The 22,625-nt window shown below is 46.1% G+C and overlaps 1 protein-coding gene across 2 annotated transcripts in view; it reads left to right on the top strand.

Annotated features, from left to right (window-relative positions):
- The window catches only part of LOC121292987, a 228,994-nt gene that overhangs the window by 93,746 nt on the left and 112,623 nt on the right, over window positions 1-22,625 (top strand). For both annotated transcript variants that reach the window (XM_041215514.1, XM_041215515.1), the window contains exons 10-14: window positions 1,908-1,932; window positions 12,877-12,911; window positions 14,425-14,443; window positions 15,425-15,537; window positions 18,800-18,986. In XM_041215514.1, the coding sequence (XP_041071448.1) occupies window positions 1,908-1,932; window positions 12,877-12,911; window positions 14,425-14,443; window positions 15,425-15,537; window positions 18,800-18,986 (379 nt within the window). The remainder of the gene's footprint in view (window positions 1-1,907; window positions 1,933-12,876; window positions 12,912-14,424; window positions 14,444-15,424; window positions 15,538-18,799; window positions 18,987-22,625) is intronic.

Genomic DNA, 22,625 nt, shown 5'->3' with positions numbered 1-22,625 from the left:
TGATCTCTGTTTGAAACAGATTGTTAATCAGAGGTATCATAACTTCTGAGTTCTGGGGCACAGTGCCCAGGGGAAACCTCCCCTCCCCCCCCACCCCCCCCCCCCCCCCCCCCCCCCCCCCCCCCCCCCCCCCCCCCCCCCCCCACCCCACCCCGACCCGGAGTCCCCATGTAAAGGGTTGCATGGCAATTGACTGGGAAGTTCTAACTTTTGTTGGGCAATTACCTTGCATTGGGAACTACCCGATAATGTGATTTAAATCGCAAATTTCGGACAGTTCCAATTTTCTTACATCAATAATTACCCAGAAAAAGTTAGAAGAATTAAAACTGCTTCTAACTCTTGGGTAACTGTAGTACTGACCCACCTCAACTCCCCATGGGATTCTTCCCACCTCTCTGAACCTCCACAGGGCCACCCCAACTATCCCTCAATCCCCCCACCACCTTTCCACTCCCCCCCCACCCCCGACTACCCTCCAAGGGACACCTGACTATCCCCCATCCTGACTACCGTCCCGCTCCTGACTCCCCACACAACCCCCGCAACTACTCTCCAATCCCCTGACTACACTACAACCCTCTGACTACCTCTCCAACTCCCCACTGACCACATCACCTGTCCACCTGACCCCCCCACTGACCACCCAACCACCCCTCACTGACCACTCAACTCCCCCACTGACCATTTGACCCCTCCCCAACTGGCAACCTCCCACTGACCACCCTCACCCCACTGACCACCTCTATCCCCTGACCACCTGTCTCACCCCAGCCCCACTGACTACCCCCATCCCCCTGAATCACCCTATTCCCCCCCCAAGTCCTATGCACTTACCTTACACACTTACCTTCTTCCTGGCTTCTCAAAGTAGCTAGACTTTTAAAACTATCTGCTTTATGGCAGCTAGTGCTGTAAATAGGGGTCATATCTTCCTTTTCCCCGACACTCCTGCACTTGACTGAAGGCCTCAGGAACCCGCTGCACTGCACTATTCTCGCAGGCTGAAGTCGGAAGGTCAAGCGAGAAAGGTGTGGCTGCATTTCAGAGCAAGTAACAAGGAGCGGAGTGGCAATCTGACTCTGATTGCCACTCCATGAAAGTTACCACCTATAACATATTTAAGTGAGTTCACAATGTCATGACCCTTGTTAAGTCTTGCCTGAATTTCTTTGGCAGACTCTGTATCTTCCGTGATGAGGGACCCAAGATAGCGGAAGGTACCTGTTCAAGCCGAGCACCGTTAATCAGAACCTTGCAGATCTTTCCACCAATTTCCATCACCTTTGTCTTGTCAACATTAATCAGGAGATTGTTTTTCTGGCTAACTGATCAAGACCAGCTCCTGCAGTTCTCCACCAAGCTAGCAGGCCAAATAATGTCATCAACATATTGAAGGTTCAAAACTCACTGCCCGCCAATCCCTATCCCATCTTTATATCTATCAGGTGTCATTCTCATAACCACTCCTGCTAGGATGTTGGATCAATATGGTGAAAGCAAACACCCCTGTCTAACACCCTTTTTGACTCTGAACCATTCCGAGAGGGAGCTTGCAACTCTGACTCTAGCTTGTTGCTTACGATGAAGCTTGGCTAGCAAGTCGATTAAATGTGGTGGATATCCCATGTCTTAATGCCTTCTCAAAATCAGTGAAGTACATCTTACATATACATATATATATATATATATAAAGTGTATATAATAATAATACATAAAGCCAACATAATCAATATTAAACAGCCAACTAGTACTGTATGTTATTTCTACGCAGTGAGCCCACACCATGAAATGGGCAGCTCTCCGAACAGCTAATGACTTTAACCATCATTCAATGCTTGTGTTGAGATTATTCTATTTAATTATAATGGATGACCATTAAAACAATTTCTATCTTTTGCTTGCAGTGGGAGTGGCCGAGAGAGTTGCAAGGTAAGGGGGTGTCATTTTAAAATTTGGAATATTAAGAATTAAGAATTAATACTGTTTTACTGGACCAGAGACAATGAAGCGATATGCCACAAACTCGCTCCTTTACACTCTCCCCTTTGTTGCACTTTCCCACACAATCTCAGCTTTCTTACCCCAGCTGATCTTTCCCCTGATAGGACCTGTCCAGGTTCTTGTCGAAAATCCCAGTTGATCTTTTTAGGACAAACACATTCTGCCCATTGCAGTATTCTCACTGAATAGGTTCTGTTACTGATGGTAAGTTGCTCTTTATGACTATTTCAGTGATTCTGTGCTGCCTGAAAAGCACTTAATATCATCCTTATAGTATGGATGGACCACCCGGCATCAATTTAGGAAACGACAACAGCAAATCAACCCTGTTGACCCTGCAAAGTTCTCCTTACTAACATCTGGGGACTAATGCCAAAATTGGGAGAGCTGTCTCACAGACTAGGCAAGCAACAGCCTGACACAGACATACTCACAGAATCATACCTTACAGACAATGTCCCAGACACCACCACCACCATCCGTGGGTGTGTCCTGTTTCATCAGTAGGACAGACCCAGCAGAGGTGGCGGCACAGTGGTATACACTTAGGGGGGAATTGCCCTGGGAGTCCTCAACATCAGCTCCAGACCCCATGACGTCTCATGGCATCAGGTCAAACATGGGCAAGGAAACCTCTTGCTGAATACCAGATACCACCCTCCCTCAGCTACTGAATCAGTGCTCCTCTACGTTGAACACCTATTGGAGAAAGCAAGGCTGCAGAATGTACTCTGGGTGGGGGACTTCAATGCCCATCACCAAGAATGGCTCGGCAGCACCACTACAAACCGAGCTGGCCAAGTCTTTAAGGACATAGCTGCGAGACTGGGTCTGTGGCAGGTGGTCAGGGAGCCAACAAGAGAAAAAATCATACTTGACCTCATCATCACCAGCCTGCCTGCCGCAGATGCATCTGTCCATAACAGTGTCGGTAAGAGTGACTTTGTGGAATCTCCTCTTGGAGATGAAGTCCTGTCTTTACATTGAGGATACCCTCCATCGTGTTGTGTGGCACTACAACTGTGCTAAATGGGATAGATTTTGAACAGCTCTAGCAACTCAAGACTGAATCCCCCACTATCAACATCCTTGGGGTTACCATTGACCAGAAATTGAACTGGGCTAGCTGTATAAATACTGTGGCTACAAAAGTGGGTCAGAGGCTAGAAAGCCTGTAAACAAGTAACTCACCTCCTGACTCCCCAAAACCTGTCCACCATCTACAAGGCACAAGTCAGGAGTGTGATGGAATACTCCCCACTTGCCTGGATGAGTGCAGCTCCCACAACACTAAAGAAGCTGGACACTGTCCAGGATAAAGCAGCCCACTGGATTGACACCCCACCCACAAACATTCACTCCCTTCACCACCGACGCATAGTAGCAGCAGCGTGTACCATCTACAACAGGCTTGTCCAACCTTTTCACATGGGGAAGGGGCCACAGTTCAATTTTTCTCACATTCAGGGGGCTGTTGAGCAAATTTCAGGAAGATAAGGTTTGGCACAACCTTAAAATTTAAGAAAAAAAATTGATGTATGAAAAGAACCAGTTGCTGAGCAAAACAAAAACACAAGAATAAATTAATTATTTATCACTAAATTTTTAAAAATTAAGATGAATTTTTGAGTGTGATGAAGGATGAATGTGTGGCCAGCTCACTCCCTCACCTCAGAGTGTGGATGAGAGTGTCTGTTGGTGTGTGTGGGTGGGGGTGAAAGAGAACCCTGAGACTGGGAGTGATCCAGACACACACACCCTTCCCACTTCACATTCTCTCCATCACACACACACACGCACACACACACCTCCCTCTCTCTCTCTGTCTCTCAGATACACACACTCAACCCCTCCCTTTCTCTCTCTCACAAACACACACGCTCAACCTTTCTTTTTCACATGCACTCACCCTCTCTCTTACTCGCACCGACCCTCTCCCTCTCATCCACACTCATCCTCTCTCTCACTCTCTCTCTCACACATACACACACACAAGCTCTCTCTCTTTCCACACAAACACCCTCTCTCTCTATCACACACTCACCCGCTCTCTCTCACACACACTCACCCTCTCCCTCTCTCACACACATTCACCCTTTCTCTTTCACAAACACCCACCCTCTCTTTCTCTCACACACTCATCCTCTCTCTCAAACACATGCACGCACACACACGCATACTCATCCTCTCTCTGTCTCCCTCACACACGCCCACTCTCTCTCTCTCACACATACATTCACCTTCTCTCTCTCTCTCACACGCCCTCACCCTCTCTCTCTCACACATATGCACTCACCCTCTGTCTCTCTCACACACACATTCTCTCTCTCTCCCACAGACACACACATTCAGACACACACACTCACCCACCCTCTCTCTCACACACTCATTCACCCTATCTTCTCCTTCTCACATGCACATACCTCTCTCTCGCACACACTCACCGTCTCTCTCACACATACACACCCATGCTCTCTCTCACACACACACATGCACATATTCACCCACAGTCTCTCTCAGCCACACACACTCATCCACCCTCTCACATTATCTCTCTCACGTGCACACACCCTCCTCTCACGCACTCACCCTCTCTCTCTCACACGCTCAACCTCTCTCTCACTTATACGCAGTCACCCTCTCTCTCACACATACCTTCACCCTCTCTCTCACACACAGATGCACACTCACCCCCTCAAGCACACTCACACACATGCACAACACCCCTCCCTCTCTATCTCACGCAATAACACACACTCACCCACCCTCTCTATCAGACACAACACTCACCTGCCCTCTGTTTCTCTCTCTCAGACATACACTCACATTCTCTCTCTCTCACACGCACTCCCCCCCAAATCAGAAAGGTTCACTCCCTCTCTCTCACATGCACACACCCACACTCTCTTGCACACATTCACCCTCTCTCTCTATCTCACCCTTACACACCCTTTCTCTCTCTCACACACACTCACACCCTCTCTCTCACATGCACTCACCCTCTCTCTCTTTTCATACACACCCACCCTCTCTCTCACACACACTCACCCCCTCCCTCTCTCTCCTCACACACACTCTCGCTCTCTCTTTCAAACACACACACAAACCGTCTCACACATGCACAATTTCTTTCTCTCTTTCTCTCTCAAACACACACTCATCACTCTTTCTGTGTCTCACACATCCTCTCTCTCTCTTTCTTTGTCACACACACTCACTGTTTCTCTCTCTCTCCTGACAAACACTCACCTCTCTCTCCCTGTCACACACACTCACCCTCTTTCTCTCACACTCTCATTTTCTCACACACTCATGGTTTCTCCTTCTCCCTGATACACACTCATCCGCTCTTTCTCTCATTCACACACTCACCCTCTTTCTCTCTCTCGCACACTCACTCTTCCACATTCTGTGTATTCCACACTCCCTCTCTCTTTCCGTCTCTCACACACTCACCCTCTCTCTTTCTCTCTCTCTCACACTCATCCTCTATTTCTTTCGCACATACTCACCATCTCTCTCTCTCTCGCACACAAACACACACACACACTCTCTCTCACACACACTCTCTCTCACACCAACGCTCAGCCTTCCCTCTGTCTCACACACACCCAGCTCTCTGTTTCCCTCTGGCACAGGTATACACACACACACACACACAATCACTCACACTCATTCAACCACACACTCACCACCCCCCTTGCACACCAACATTCATCCTTCCCTCTCTCAAACACACTCACCCTCTCTAAGTCTCTCACACACACTCATCCTCTCTCTCACACACTCACTCCCTCTCCCTCTCTCACACACAGTCACTCTTTGGCTCACACGCTCACCGACTCTCTCTCTCACACACACACCCTCTCCCACACACAGCCTCTCTCTCACACACACCCACTCACCCTCTCTATCTCTCAGTCACAGCCACTCACCCTCTTTCTCTGTCTCTCACACACCCTCATCCTGTCTTTCAAATACTCATGCCCTTTCCCTCCCTCACACATACTCAACCTCTAACTCCCTCACCCTCTCTCTCATGCACAAACACAGACACGCACATAATCACCCCTCGCTCTACGCTCACCCTCTCTTTCACACACACTTACACTCTCTCACTCTTTCTCTCTCACACACACACACTCACCCCCTCTCTCTCTCATACTCACCCTGTCTCGCTCTCTCTCTCACACAGACACACCCTCTCTCTCATGCACATTCACATTCTCTCTCACACCCAATCACCATCTCTCTCCCTCACACAAATTTACCCTCTCTCTCACACAAAACTCACCCTCCCTCTCTCTCACACACTCACCCTCTCTCTCTTTCTGTCTCTGACATACTCACCTTCTCTCTCTTTCTCTCTCACATACTCACCCTCTCTCTCACACACACTCATCCTCTCTCCTTCCCTCTTACTCAAACACACCATTTCTCTCTTTCTCACTCTCACACACTCCCTCTCTCTCCTCACACACTCTCACACCCTTACTGTCTCACACCCACACTCACCCTCTCTCTCTTCACACCCACACACATTCTCCCTCTCAATTAAACATTCACTATATCTCTCTCTCTCACACACACAGTCACCCTCTCTCTTTCTTTCTCTTTCACACACTAACTCCCTCTCTCTCTCACACACATTTGCCCTCTCTCACACACACTCCCTCTCTCTCTCTCACACACACTCCCTCTCTCTCTCTCTCTCACACACACACTCATCACCCCTCTCTCTTTGTGTCTCTCACACACCATGTCACTCTCTTTCTCTGTCTCACACACTCAGGCCCTCTCTCTCTCCTCACACCCACTCACCCTCTCTCTCTCAAACACACACTCACCCTTTCTCACACCCACACTCATCCTCTCTCTCTCAAACACACACTCACTCCCTCTCACTCACTCTCTCTCACATGCTCAACCTCTCTCTCACACACACTCATCCCCTCTCTCTCTCCTGCCTTCACACACGCGTACACCCTCTTTCTCAAATACACACTCACCTTCTCTCTCACCCACATGCCCTCTCTCTCACACACACTCATCCCCTCTCTCACTCTGTGTCTCTCACACAGCCTCTCTCTTTCTCTGTTACACACATTCATACCCTCTCTCTCACACACACACTCACCTTTTCTCTCTCACACACACCTTCTTTCTCTCTTTCTCTCACACATACTCACTCCCTCTTTCACTCATTCACTCTCTCTCACATACTCACCCTCTCACTTTTTCTCTCTCTCACAAACTCAGCCTCTCTCACACACACACTCATATCCTCTCTCTCTCCTGCCCTCACACACACACACCCACCCTCTCTTTCTCAAATACACATTCACCCTCCGTCTCACACACACTGTCTCTCTCACACACACACTCATCCCCTTTCTCTCTGTGTCTCTCACCACCCTCTCTCTCTTCCTCTGTTATACACACTCACACCCTCTCTCTCTTCTCACACACACACCCTCTCTCTCTCTTCTCACACACACACACCTTCTCTCTCTCCCCCTCCCTCTCACATACTCACCCTCTCTCTTTCAAACACACAGTCATCCTCTCTCTCACACATGCACTCTCTTTCTCTCACACACTCACTCTCTCAAATACTTCATCTCTCCCCCCATCTCTCTCTCAAACACACCACATCTATCTTTCTCATTCTCACACACACTTTCTCTCCTCACACACACTCACTCCCTCTCTCACTCTCTCTCTCTCTCATACTCACCCTCTCTCTTTTTCTCTCTCTCACATACTCAGCCTCTCTCACACACACTCATACCCTCTCTCATGCCCCCTCCCTCTCTCTCTCCTCTCTCACACACACACACACACACACACACAACTCTTTCTCAAATACACACCCTCTCTCTCACACACACACACACTCATCCCCTTTCTCTCTGAGTCTCTCACCACCCTCTCTTTCTCTGTTACACACATTCACATCCTCTCTCTCTCCTGACACACACACACACACACACACACACACACCCTCTCTCTCTTCTCACACACACACCTCTCTCTCTCTCCCTCTCTCTCACATACTCGCCCTCTCTCTTTCAAACACACATTCACCGTCTCTCTCTCATACTCACCCTCTTTCTCTCACACACTCAGTCTCTCACATACATCCTCTCTCCCTCCTCTATCTCTCTCTCAAACATACCATCTCTATCTTTCTCATTCTCACACTCTCTCTCTCCTCACACACACTCACACCTTTTCTCTCTCTCACACACACACTCACCCTCCCTCTCTCACATACTCACCCTCTCTCTCACACCCACACACCCTCTTTCTATCTCTCTCAAACACACTCACCCTCTCTCCTGCTCTCTCTGACACACACACACACACACCCTCCCTCTCTCTCACATACAGACTCCCTCACTGTCACTCACACACACTCACCCTCTCTATCTTTTACACACACTCAGCCTCTTTCTTTTTCTCTCACATACACTCTGTCTCTCTTTCTTTCTCCATCTTATACACTCACTACCAGTCTCTCTCTCCTTACACACACACAATGTCTCTGTCTCTCTCACACACTTACCCTCTCTCCCTCACATGCACTCATCCCCTCTCTCTCTTTCTCACACAATCACCCTTTCTCTCTCTCTCTCACACACGCACTCACCCTCTCTCTCTCTCTCACACACACTCACCCTCCCTTTCTCTTTTACTCACACACACACCTTCTCTGTCTCAGACACTCACCCTGTCTTACACAAACTCACCCTCTTCCTCTCTCACACCCACACTCACCCTCTCTCATACACACACACACACACACACACACACACACATACACCTTCTCCCTCACTCTCACACACATACTCATCCTCTCTGTCTCTCACACACACTTGCCACCTCTGTCTCTTACACACACTCACACTCTCTCTCCCTCAAACACACAGTTATGATCCCAGCTGATGTCACTCCTGGACAAGCCTGATCCCAGGGTGGACCTCAGCTTGATAGATCCTAACTTTTATTTTTTGCTTAGATACATGGAAAGTGGCTACTGAACAGAATTACAGGAGTCAGCTTATGAACTTTAAACAAAAGAATAAAACATTTATGAAACCAGACAAGATGAATTATATTATAATACTCCTTCACCCACAACTAAACCTTTACAGATGTATACAGATTCGTAAGGATAACACAAGTTACAAAAGCTATCTTATACTCTAATGTTCACAGTAAATACCCAGTCCATGTAAGCCAATAGGTGACCTGTGGTCAGACACACCACACTCTGAAACCAAGTGACAGATGCTGCCCCAAACACATCCTATGGAACTCTCCTCAACTACCCCCAGACATTTGTCACACTCTGAGCCAACCGGTCTCACTGAACTCTGTCTTTCACACAAGGGTTTCCAATCTTCACTCACGAAGAACTCGCTCTGGAATCTTCTCCCAAACAACGCTTCCTCTCAGATGCTTTCCACAAGGGTCCACCTCCAGGGTTTTGAACTCTTCTTTGATGTTCCTGTCCCCTGTGTGGCCACGTGCATTCAAGCTCCCTTCCATGCACTCTCTTTCACTGCCTCAGCTGTGCCAACAGAACACCACTGCTTCACGTCCACATAGTACAGAATTATGCTGTCTCCTTGGATCTTCTGGCTTCTCGCACGCTTATATTGCTTTGACTTTGCATCCTGCTGCTTTCTTCTCTTTAAGCTTGAAACTTGGACCTTCCTCTCTGCCCCTTACTTTCGATTCCACAGAACAGGACCATTTCCAGATTCCTGTCTTTGTCCTTTGACTAGGCTGTCCTCTTGGATCTTCCCTGTTCCACTCCCCTGGATTTGGGGAATTTCTTCTTTAGTTTCTGGAACCTGCTTCTGCAGTTCCTTCTCCTGTGTCTAGCTTCTCCTGACAGCTGACTTCAATTTTAGTTTGGGACTTGCTATTTGTCCCTCTGCTGTCCAGCCTCTCAGGTACTGTGGCTTCAACTGAACTGAAACTACTTTTCCAGTTCTGTGGGGACCCCTGTTGCTGGGCAACAGCATAGTTTGTTTTTAACCTTGTTAACCTCTCCCCTTCAAGAGTCATAGAATCCATTAGAATGCAGGCACACAAACAAAGCCTTGGACCTGCTGTCTCCACTCTAAAATGAAACTAGATCCCAGGTTTCATCCTTTAACCCACAAATACAGAATTATACATCAAACTTGAACTTAAAGATATACCTTATTCCTAACACACCTAAATAAATATATAACTTACTCAAACTATCTCTTTTTCCAAACAACATATGCTTACCCTCTCTCTCCCAGACACACACGCACACTCACCCTCTCTCTCAGACATCCAAATATCCACCCTCCCTCACTCACTCACCCACCCTCACTCACTCACTGACTGATCCACCCTCACCCACCCACCCTCACCTACTGACCAACCCACCCTCACACATTTACTTACCCTCACTCGCCAAATTGGCAGTGGGGGCGGGGAGGTGTGATGAGAGTGGAGGAGACACCTAGAGCAAGGCCTGAGGCCTAGTGGCGCCTGAACGTGGGTGCCCACCAAGGGGAGTGCTGAGCGCCGGTTAAACATGGGGAGGGACAGGGGGGACTTGGGGGAGGGACCAGGGGGAACGTGGGGAGGGACCGGAGAGACTGGGGGAAGAGACCGAGGGGAACGCGGGGAGGGACCGAGACTGGGTAGAACTCACTGACCTGTCCTACTGATATTTTCCACAATCGCTCTGGGGGCCACATGGAGGGGCTTCTTGCAGCCCATGAGCTGTGGGCCATGGATTGGACAAGACTGATCTACAAGATGCACTGCAGGAACTCACCAAGGCTCCTTAGACAGCATCTTCCAAACTTACAGCTGCTATTATCCAGAAAGACAAGGGTAGCAGATACATGGGAACACCACCATCTCGAAGTTCCCCTCCAAGTCACTCACCATCCTGACTTGGAAATATATCTCCGTTCCTTCACTGTCACTGGGTCAAAATCCTGGAACTCCCTCCCTAACAGCACTGTGGACAACACATGGACTGCAGCGGTTCAAGAAGGCAGCTCACCACCACCTTCTCAAGGGCAACTAGGGATGGGCAATAAACGTTGGCCCAGCCAGCGACTCCCACGCCCCGTAAAAAAAAATGCAGCATTGCCAAACCCTTTGACCTTTGAGACTGAATTCTTGTCAACATTAAATTCTCAGTCCCATAAAGCACTGGGTGACACGTAACTGAGAGGAACATTATTGTAACTTGCTGAGAGCAACATTGCAAAATTTCCCAACTGCTGAGGCAGTGTGTAGTAAACTAATTGTAATGTCAAACTGCAGTCTGTACGATTGGACTTTAGTAAATAAAACCTGCCGTGTGGAGATGAGTATGAAGTGGTGCATTTTGCTAAGAAGGGCACATACCATTTGGACAATAAGAATGGGACTGAGAAACAAAGGGATCTCGGACTACAGAGAAGGAGCAGATACTGATGAGTGACAGTGACAGAGAAGGATTAATATTGATAAAGGGCAAATACTGAGGAGTAACAGGTGTTAATAAGGGGCAGATATTGATAAAGGGCAATGCCAAAGAAGGGGCAACTACAGGTACAGACCAGGTGCTAATGAGGTGTTGATACTGATCAAAGGCAGGGACTGAGATGGAGAAATTACTGATATGGAGCAACTTTTGATAAGGGACGACTACTGATGTGGAGTAGATACTGGAAAAACACCAACTTTAGACATCTTCTCCCTCTTCGTCCTCTCTCTCTGCTCTCTCTCTCTCCTCACCTTCCCCTCTCTCCCTACCTTTTCCTCTCTCCCTCTGTCTTCTCTCTGTTTCCATCTCTGTTTCCTTCTCTCTCTCTCTCTCTGTCCCTGTTTTGTTTCACTCTCCATGTCCTCTCTCTCTCTCTCCTCTTTCAGTCTGCTGCCTGTGTGTTCTGCCCATGTCTCCTCTCCTTCTATCCTCCAGTTCCTTATTCACTCTTTGTGTCCCCCACCAATCTGTCCCACATCTTTGTCCACAGCCTCTCTGCCCGCTCCCTCTCTGCCCGCTCCCTCTCTGCCCGCTCCCTCTCTGCCCGCTCCCTCTCTGTCCAACTTTGTCCATAACCTCCCTGTCCTCGCCCTCCCTGTCCTCGCCCTATTTGACCTCTTTCACTTGGTCCTCTGCCACTCTCTTCTTTCCTCCTGCTCACTCCATGTCTGTGCTTTCTCTCTCTACCTTCTGTTTCTGTCTTGTCCACATGTGTTTTGCCTGTGTCTGTTCTCTTCTTCTCTGTCTGCTCCTTTGCTGCTATCTCCCTCACTGCCCTCTTCACTTTATTCTTCTCTTTCTTCACCCTCTCTACCTTCTCCCTCTCTCTTGCCCCTCCCTGACAGTCCTTCCTGTCTCTGCCTCCCTTGTCACTCTTCTCTCCCTCTCTTTCTCTGTCCTTTTCCAATCCTGTCTTTCTATATTTTCCAAATGTTTGTTCCAACTCTCCTTGGCCTCTCCCACTCCGTCCTTTGCTTCCTTCCTCATATTCTACCCTGCCTGCTCTCTACCCTGCCCGCTCTCTACCCTCACTCATCCATCCTCTCCCTCCTCTCCTCCCTCCCTCCTCTCTGCTCTTCCTCCACTCTACCGTCCCTCCACTCTACTGTCCCTCGACGCTCTCTGCCCTCGACGCTCTCTGCCCTCCATATTCCCTCTTTTCTTCCCACCACTTCCCCCTCCACTGCACCCCCCCCCAAACACACACACACATACACACACCTCTGCAGAGCCACAGAATTCCTGAGACCTGGCTTTAGGATGAATGTTACGCCTTGCAGATAAATATATTCTACATCAAAACTGAGCTGCTATCAACCTCTATCTTTGACCCTCAGGTAACCAGGACAACATGGACCTACCAGCCATTGAGGTAAGTTAAACTGGTCAGTGCCATTGGGGAATTCTGGGCTTTGTGTGTATTGCTTCTCAACTAAGTCCAGACACTTGCATCAGGGACAAACGATGCAGTGAGCTCATTGATTCCCTCACATCCCATGTGTTCAATCTGATCCCTTTCTGTTTCCAACCATCACGTGAGTAGGAAGACTCTCAAAGGCTGTTTCTATATTCAAACATTGACATACGCAGCCATTGATACATCCAGCGGTTAGCGTTTGGAGCCTGTGATACATTCAGCTATTTATCTATCTAGCAGTTGTCATATAGAACCTGTGATACATTCATCAGTTCAATAATACTGGCACACACCCCCGCCTTTGCCAGAGTTTTAATTTTTTCCTTCGACTTAACTGAGCATATTATCAGGCATGTCAGTTGTGATTTAATCTCTTCCTTCTAAACTAATCTAAACTGGTGCTTCAGTACTTAGGGAGTACTGCACTGTCAGAGGTGCCACCTTTCTGATGAGATGTTAAACTGAGGCTCTGCCTGTTTCTTCAGGTTGAGTTAACAAAGGTTCACTAAATTAATTCCTAGGTTGGAGGGATTGTCCTAAAACAAACAATTAAATAGACTGGGCCTTTATTCTCTGAAAACTGAGAGGTGATCTCATTTAAACATACAAAATTCTTAAAGGGCTCAGCAGGGTAGATGCAGGAAGGATGTTTCCCCTGGCTGGGGGCTCCAGAACCAGGGGACATGGTCTCAGAAAAAGTGGGCCATTTAGGACTGAGATGAGGAGGAATTTCTTCACTCAGAGGGTGAATCTTTGGTATTCTCTACCCAAGAAGGCTGTGGAGGCTTAGTCATTGAGCATGTTCAAGACTGAGATCAATAGATTTCTACATATTAAAAACATCAAGGGATATGGGGAAGATAGTGTTGAAGTAGAAGATCAGCCAAGATCTCATTGAATGGTGGAGCGGGCTTGAAGGGCTGAATGGCTTACTCCTGCTCCTATTTCTTATGTTCTTATGAGGTAGAAAATCTCGAAGAGCAGGGGATTCTCCTGGGTGTCCTGGACAATATTTATCATGAACCAAAAATTCACTAAAAAAGATGACCTGTTCATTAGAGCATTGATAATTTTGGGACCTTGGTGTGTGCAAGTTGGCTGCAGTATTTCCCTAGATTATTAGCATGACTATGTGTCAAGGCTGCTTTATTGGCAGGAAGGTACTTTGGGAAGTCCTAGTGTTGCAGAAAGTGCTATGTAAATGCAATTCCTTTTCTTCCCTATTTCCGTTGTCCTCTGCCCTATTTGGACTTTTGTCACCTGCTCCATTTCTGACTCACTGATCCTCTTTAAGCAAACAGCATCATTTACTATTCTTATTTCAGCTCCTTCATTTATCAGAAGATTTTTTTTGTTTAAGAAGATGAATGAATGCACTGTTTAATAACTATGATATATCATGTCCATGTAAAGACAATCAATGTTCCAATCAATGCTGAATTAATATTCCAATCCTTTTTTATTCCAGCAAATGCATAACCTTCCAGGTAAGCAGAAGCTTGAGTGTTTAAGCGAATTGTTCACACACTAAACCTCACTAAAATAAAATCACTCACATATATACATTAATGTGGCCAGGGCTTATAGTATGGAGAAAGCAACTTATTCATTACAGGGAACAAATAACAGAGACAAACACTCCCAGGGCAGGTACAGCATGGGGTTAGATACAGAGTAAAGCTCCCTCTACGCTGTCCCCAACAAACACTCCCAGGATAGGTACAGCACGGGGTTAGATACAGAGTAAAGCTGCATCGACACTGTCCCCATCAAACACTCCCAGGACAGGTACAGCATGGAGTTGGATACAGAGTAAAGCTCCCTCTACAATGTCCCCATCAAACACTCCCAGGACAGGCTCAGCACGGGGTTAGATACAGAGTAAAGCTCACTCTGCACTGTCAACATTAAACGCACCCAGGACAGGTACAGCATGGAGTTAGATACAGAGTAAATCTTCCTCTACACTGTCCCCATCAAACACTCCCAGGACAGGTTCAGCACGGGGTTAGACACAGAGTAAAGCTGCCTCTACACTGTCCCCATCAAACACTCCCAGGGCAGGTACAGCATGGAGTTAGATACAGAGTAAAGTTCCCCCTACACTGTCCCATCAAACATTCCAAGGCAGATATAATACAGGGTTAGATACAGAGCAAAGCATCCTCTACCTCTACCACTGAACCACTAAAATAGTGCAAATGGTCAGTGATCACTCTCAATTCATCTTCCTTTTTTGCCTTTAACCTACACTCACTTTTATTACACCAGTACTCAACACTCTTAAGGCCATATCTGAAATTTTAACTCAACTTGAGATCTTTTTGCAATCTTGTCCCACTTCAATTTTATGCAATAATTCATGCATTCTGTCTCTGATTTCCAATCATAATGTTCATTCTGGAAAGTTATACAGTTGATTGTGACTTTTGTTAATGTTGCATCTTATGTTAAGTTTGCTTGATCAGTCTTAGTTGGTCCTGTACGCCTACCAAACAAGGATGACCTGTTGATGTATCTCGCACTGCAAATGGAGGATTCCCCATTGTGTGTGGAACCAAAAGAGAAGGATGGAATTAAAGTGAGTATTTTATAAGATGGAAGCTGCCATGTCGATTATACATTGTGGTGTGACCATCTCATCTGATTCCCTTTTCTGGTCCTACATAGCAAAGACCAGAATGAAAATAAAACAGTCCATAAACAAACTGCCAAAGGGATAAATGTAACATCTGCAATACTCATCCCATGGGAGATACAATGGAAACATACCCTTATGCTGTATATCTGCTAACACCTCTGGAACTATAATCAATATAAAAAGAGCCCAGCAGTCCAAAGGACCATTCCCTCCGGGACACAGTGGTCCACTCCTCCATCACCCCCAACACTTCATCCCCTTCCCATGGCACCTACCCATGCAATCGCAGAAAGTGCAAAACCTGCCCCTTTACCTCCTCCCTCCTCACTGCCCAAAGGCCCAAACACTCCTTTCAGGTGAAGCAGCGCTTCACTTACACCTCCTTCAATTTGGTTGCCTGCATTCGCTGCTCCCAAAGTGGTCTCCTCTACATTGGAGAGACTGAACACAGACTGGGTGACCGCTTTGTGGAACACCTTCGGTCTGTCCGCAAGCATGACCCAGACCTCCCTGTCATTTGCCATTTCAGCACACCACCCTGCTCTCATGCCCACATGTCCGTCCTTGGCCTGCTGCAATGTTCCAGTGAAGCCCAACACAAACTGGAAGAACAGAACTCATCTTCCAATTAGACACTTTACAGCTTCTGGGCTTAACATTGAGTTCAACAACTTCAGACCATGACCTCTCTCCTCTATCCTCACCCCCTTTTTAAATCCCCTTTTTTCTACATTCATTTTTATTTTTTATCCACTTATTTTTATTTTTAATCATTTATCCATGGTTTTATCATCTTTTTTATCCCTCCTTCCACCTCATTTTCTATTCTTTTTTTCCTCACCATCGCCCCTCCCCCCACCCATCCCCTACAGGACCATCTGTTACTTGTTCCATGTTGTTCTTTCACACAATGCTACCCTTGTTCTGGTAGTATCACATTCTGCTTTCTTACCTTTATGACACTATCAGCACTTTTTATTTTTTAGCCCTTACCACTACCATTAACACTCCCTTTGTCTTTTCGTCCATGACATCTTTGTCATTCACTCCTTTGTACCCACCCATCACTGGCCTTCCATCCAGCTCCTACTGCCCCACCCCCCTTAAACAGTATAAATTTCATCACATTTCCTCTTCTCTTCAACTCTGAAGAAGGCCTTGCAACGTTAACTCTGTCTCCACAGATGCTGCTAGACCTGCTGAGTTTTTCCAGCATTTTCTGTTTTTGTGTAAAAAGAGCCCAGTCTAGAATACACCAAACCTCAATTGCTCCACTTACCCTGACACAGAAACTGAAGAGATACCAACAATAATTTCACGAACACTTGGAAACTTGGGTACATAACCAATTTCCCACTTTGTTCTCCTAGTGAGTGAGCCTTCATAGCAGCAGAATACAATCGGGGAATAAACTGCACAGTGTGATTGGGATACACAGAAACAGGGGAATGGGGTGGAGTTTTTTGTTGTCTCTGCTTGTTGGTGTCTGCTGATGGGATGTGGGGCGGGCAGGTAATCAACCACCCATTGAAACAGTTAAAAATCTCTACCCCAATTGACAAATATCTGAATATTCTGGACAGGCAACTGTGCTATTCATGGCCCAGCTGAGGTAGGGGAAGGGAAACCCTGCAATAACTTATAGCAACATGAGTGAGTTCAGTTTAAAACTGGGGAAAGGCTTTTGGAAATGTCAAAAATGTAATTTGCCAGTTTCAGTAAAGCATATGGATGCATTGCTGAAATCAATCTTTTAAATATTAAATCTCCCCATGATCTCTTAGGCAGTTTCTGAATGTAAGGATGCAAATGATGGAAACCCTGTTCTATATCCTTCTACCCTCATATTAATACAAACCATTTTTTGGTATGCATGTTATATGTTAGTCCTATCCTCAACAGAATTTGCAATAGGTGCAAAATAGGGGTGAGAGTCATGTTACCAGTCCCATCTCCCCACTCAGATAATGGCCGTTTCCCAGTTCAGTAGAATGGGAAATTGAAATCTCTGAGTCAATGCAGGTCAGAATAAAAGAAACATTTGACAAGACATACTGATGCTGTTAAATACTTCACTTGTGTCATTCGTTAAATACTCGCAGGACAAGTACAGCATGATGTTTGTTATAGAGGAAAGCTCCTTCAACACTGTGCAATCAAACATACCCAGGACAGGTACAGCACGGGGTTAGATGCAGAGTAAAGCTCCCTCTACACTGTCCCCATCCAACACTCCCAGGACAGGTACAGCACAGGGTTAGATACAGAGTAAAGCTCCCTCTACACTGTCCCCATCAAACACTCCCAGGACAGGTACAGCACGGGGTTAGATGCAGAGTAAAGCTCCCTCTACACTATCCTATCAAACACTCCCAGGACAGATACAGCACAGGGTTAGATACAGAGTAAAGCTCCCTCTACACTGTCCCCATCCAACACTCCCAGGACAGGTACAGCATGGGGTTAGATACAGAGTAAAGCTCCCTCTACACTGTCCCTATCCAGCACTCCCAGGACAGGTACAGCACGGGGTTAGATGCAGAGTAAAGCTCCCTCTACACTGTCCCTACACTGTCCCAGTGCAGATACAGCACGGGATTAGGTAGAGAGTAAAGCTCCATTTACACTGTCCCCATCAAACACTCCAGGGCAGGTACAGCACGGGGTTAGATGCAGAGTAAAGCTCCCTCTACACTGTCCCCATCAAACACTCCCAGGACAGGTACAGCACGGGGTTAGATACAGAGTAAAGCTCCTTCTACGCTGTCCCCATCAAACATTCCCACGACAGGTATAGCACAGGGTTAGATACAGAGTAAAGTTCCCTCTACACTGTCCCCATCAAACACTCCAGGGCAGGTACAGCACAGGGTTAGATACAGAGTAAAACCCCCTCCAGACTGTCCCCATCAAACACTCCCAGGACAGGTACAGCACGGGGTTAGATACGGAGTAAAGCTCCCTCTACACTGTCCCCATCAAACACTCCCAGGGCAGGAACAGCATGGGGTTAGATACGGAGTAAAGCTCCCTCTACACTGTCCCCATCAAACACTCCCAGGACAGGTACAGCACGGGGTTAGATACAGAGTAAAGCTCCCTCTACACTGTCTCATCAAATAGTCCTGGATTAGATTCTGAAGAAGTGTGCAAAATATCTCAGAGCAGTAAAGTGATAAATCATTCATCCTTTTTATTTCAGTTTTGTAAAACTGGGATTACAATATCTGCTGGAGATGAAACCAAGCAGATACTCGTGATTGACTGTTCCAGAAATGGCCTGCACGCTGTACAGCAAGCACTTCTCAGCTTTCCCAAATGTTTGCAAGGAAATGTGGTGTACTTGTCAAGGCACCCATGTATCCATTGTGCTAAACTACTCCTTCAAGGTATGTGGGAACTGCCAGTACAAACATGGAACATTGAAAGTTGTAGGGCTAGGGTTGAATAATGTAAGATTCAAGCAACTCACTGAAGTCTTACTTAATTTACATCTGCAGGGAATCTGAAATGATGTGGAATCTTTCCATATAACATGCTAAATCAGGGTGGGATAGAGAGTGTTATTAGAACTTATCCAAGAATGCTTTATCTGAACAATTGCTGCCATTCCCAGTGTACCAACAGTTCCACAATCCTTATCACCACCTTGCTTACTATTACCATCACTTTACTACAAAAATTAACACCAACACCAATTCCAGTTTACTCCACCAATATTTGACAGAAATAATTAAGAATCACCTTCCTGCCAAGCTGTTTTACACATTCCTTTAATCCTAGTGCTCCTGGTGAGGTAGAAGGGCCCTGAGATTCCACTGAGGACCCTTCAGATGGTCATGGTGAGAAAACCTGCGCATCTTTGAGCCCAGAGGGTCTGGCTGCAGATTGCAGCATCACAATGCACTGACAAGGGCACTGGCAGAGTGGGTGGTGGGGAAGCAGCTATCCTGTCATCATTTCAAGTGAAAGCTATTCTCCAGGTACTGTGCCCCATGATCCCTGGGGTAATGGAGCAGTGGAAGGAGTCTGCATTCTTTATCTACAGTGCAGTGAGGAAACCTTATTGTAGCAGAAATAAAACACTGGAGAATGTGGCAGTTCAGGAAACATCGGCTGTAAATTCAGATCCATTAGGAGGTGCCAAGGACTTCTGGAATGGTAGCTATCACTGCCTCAGCTTTAACTGGGGTTCAGAGGGCTTCCAATTAAAAAGAAAGAAAGACTTGTATTTGTATCATGTTTTTCACGACGACCAGACATCTAAAAATGTTTTACAGACAGTGAAGTGTTTCTTGAAGGGTAGTCACTGTTGTAGCAAACACATAAACCAATTTGCACACAGCAAACTCCCACAAACAACAATCTGTGAGTTACCAGATAATTTATTTTTTGTGATATTGATTGAGGGATAAATGTTGGCCAGGACACTGGGAATAACTCCCCTGTTCTTCTTCAAATTAGTTCCGCGGAATCTCTTGCATCTATTCAAGCAGGCAGATGGCAGATGCCCTGTGTGAAATTTTGGAGAGCATTGTGATACCAACAACCACACCTGCGGCAACTTTAGCTCAGAGTTATTGATGTGGAGTCTAAACTGCAGACATTGCAGGGCATCAGGGTGACAAAAGGACATCAGTGAGAAAGGATCTTGGTTCAAAGATCATGAAGTAGAGTCAGGATGGGGGGAGATTAAGCATAACAAGGTTTAGAAAATGCTGTTGGACAAGTTCATAGGTCTCTGAACAGCAGTTATACCATTGGGCAGAGCATTAGCAAGAAATAATTGGAGGTTATAACATAGTAAAAGTGCCCCTAGGTAGCAATGATCATAACATGATTAAATTTCACATTCCGCTTGAGGGAGAGAAGAGTGTGTCTGAGACTACTGTTTTAAACTTAAATAAGGACAATTATGAGGGCATGAAAACACAGCTGGCTAAAGTGAACTGGGAAATTAGGTTAAGGGATATGTCAGTAGAGATGTAGTGCCAGACAATTAGAGATATTTCACAACATTCAACAAAGATACCAAAGAGAAAGAAAAACTCTAGGGGTAGGACACACCATTCATGGCTAACTAAGGAAATTAAAGATATTATCAAATTGAAAGAAAAAGTATACAATTTCGTGAAGATTAGTGGCAAGTCAGAAGATTGGACAGGATATAAAAAACAGCAAAGAATAACTAAAATCATAATAATGAGGCAGAAATTAGGGTATAAGATAAAGCAAGCTAGAAATATGAAAACAGGTAGTAAGAGTTTTTACAGGCATTTAAAAAGTAAAAGAGTAAGTAAAGTGAGCAACGGTCTTCTAGAGAGTGAGAATGGGGAATTAATAATGGAAAATAAGGAAATGGTGGATTAATTGAACAGATATTTTGTATCTTTCTTCACTATAGAGGATATAAATAACATCCCATAAATAATTGTGAACCATAAGATGTAGGAGCAGAAGTAGGTCATTCGGCCCATCGAGTTAGCTCCACCATTCAATGAGATCATGGCTGATCTGATAATCCCAATTCCACTTTCCTGCCTTTCCTCCATATCCCTCAATTCCCTTACTGATTAAAAATCTGTCTATCCGTCTATCTCAGCCATAAATCAAAAGGTAAAAGGGAGGGAGGACCTTAATTACAATCTCCAGGGAAAGGGGACTGAGAAAATTATTAGAACTAAAAGTTGACAAGTCCCCAGGTCCTGATGGACTTCATCCTAGAGTATTAAAAGAAGTGGCTGCTGAGGTAGTAGATACATTGGTTGTAATTTTCCAAAATTCCCATCAGATTGGAAAATGGCAAATATAATTCTTCTATTCAGGAAAGGAGTGAGACAGAAAGTAGCAAACTGCAGGTCAGTTTTGCTTAACATCTGGCACATTCATCCTCCAGTCCCTGCTGGTGACCTGCCAGACCACCCATGACTGTAATATAACTGTTGAAAGGTCAGATAAAAGCAGTGTAGCACCAGATAAGCTTGTTAACTGAATTCAGAATTCAACTGCAGATAGCAGGAAATAGGTTTAAAAATGTTCAGATGTTAACCAGCAGCCATGAAGGACAAACCAGCTACTAGCTTCTAAGTAATGGGATAAGCCCTTATATAGCACTGCTGATGGTCTTTGCTGCCTGATGGCACCATGATTTTCTGGGGCAGTTTATCAAGTGTTGAGACCACCTTGAGGGAAACCAATTTCAGGAAATGTTCTCCAACAAGTGTCAAGACCCTGATTTAAATATTCTAAGAACCTTTTAAATACTTCCAGCATTCCCTGCTTGCCTATCGAGGAGATCTATCCAATATGGCAGTGGCAAAATTCCATTTGGGATGAACGTGCATACACCTCATTCCATGTTGCACCCTTAGGCACCTCACTCTGCGTTGCACCCTTAGGCACCTCACTCCGAGTTACACCCTTAGGCACCTCACTCCGTATTGCACCCTTAGGCACCTCACTCCGTGTTGCACCCTTAGGCACCTCACTCCGTGTTGCACCCTTAGGCACCTGTTTTGTGCCTGTAAAATGGGATGCATCATAAATGAAATTTCTAAGTCCATGTCTCTGAGCTCTGGGTCCCTAAGTTCTTTAGCCAAGCATTACGAAGCTGAGCGGCTTGTTTCTCTTCCACTTGCAGATCCTCGTTGTCATCCTCATGCTTGGGGCATGATCCTATGGAAATCCTCCTAGAGAACTATACTTCCTGTATGGTGTGTGTCTCTGGGGTGATGCTGAAGCAGAAAACACTCAATGATGGAGGTGGTGAGGATGAGGCAGGAGTTTTGCAACGTTAAGTGCCTGGCAGGTTCTGCTCTTCCTCCAAACCATCTCTGTGAATGTTCGAAACATAAAAGCATCCTCAACTGTGTGATTTGTCAAATAGCTACTTGAATAAATCATGGCTAAGTCACTGGCTATTTAAACACTTGATATTCCACATGAAGTTCAGACTAACTGCTCTCCCCTGGTTTGCCTTCACCAACCTGTTCTTGCCATTTCCCCTCTTACTTCAGCAGCCTATCCAC

The sequence above is a fragment of the Carcharodon carcharias genome, chromosome 21 (genome assembly GCF_017639515.1).
Source record: "Carcharodon carcharias isolate sCarCar2 chromosome 21, sCarCar2.pri, whole genome shotgun sequence".
Lineage (NCBI taxonomy): Eukaryota > Metazoa > Chordata > Chondrichthyes > Lamniformes > Lamnidae > Carcharodon > Carcharodon carcharias.
This window is presented reverse-complemented; position numbering and strand designations above follow the sequence as displayed.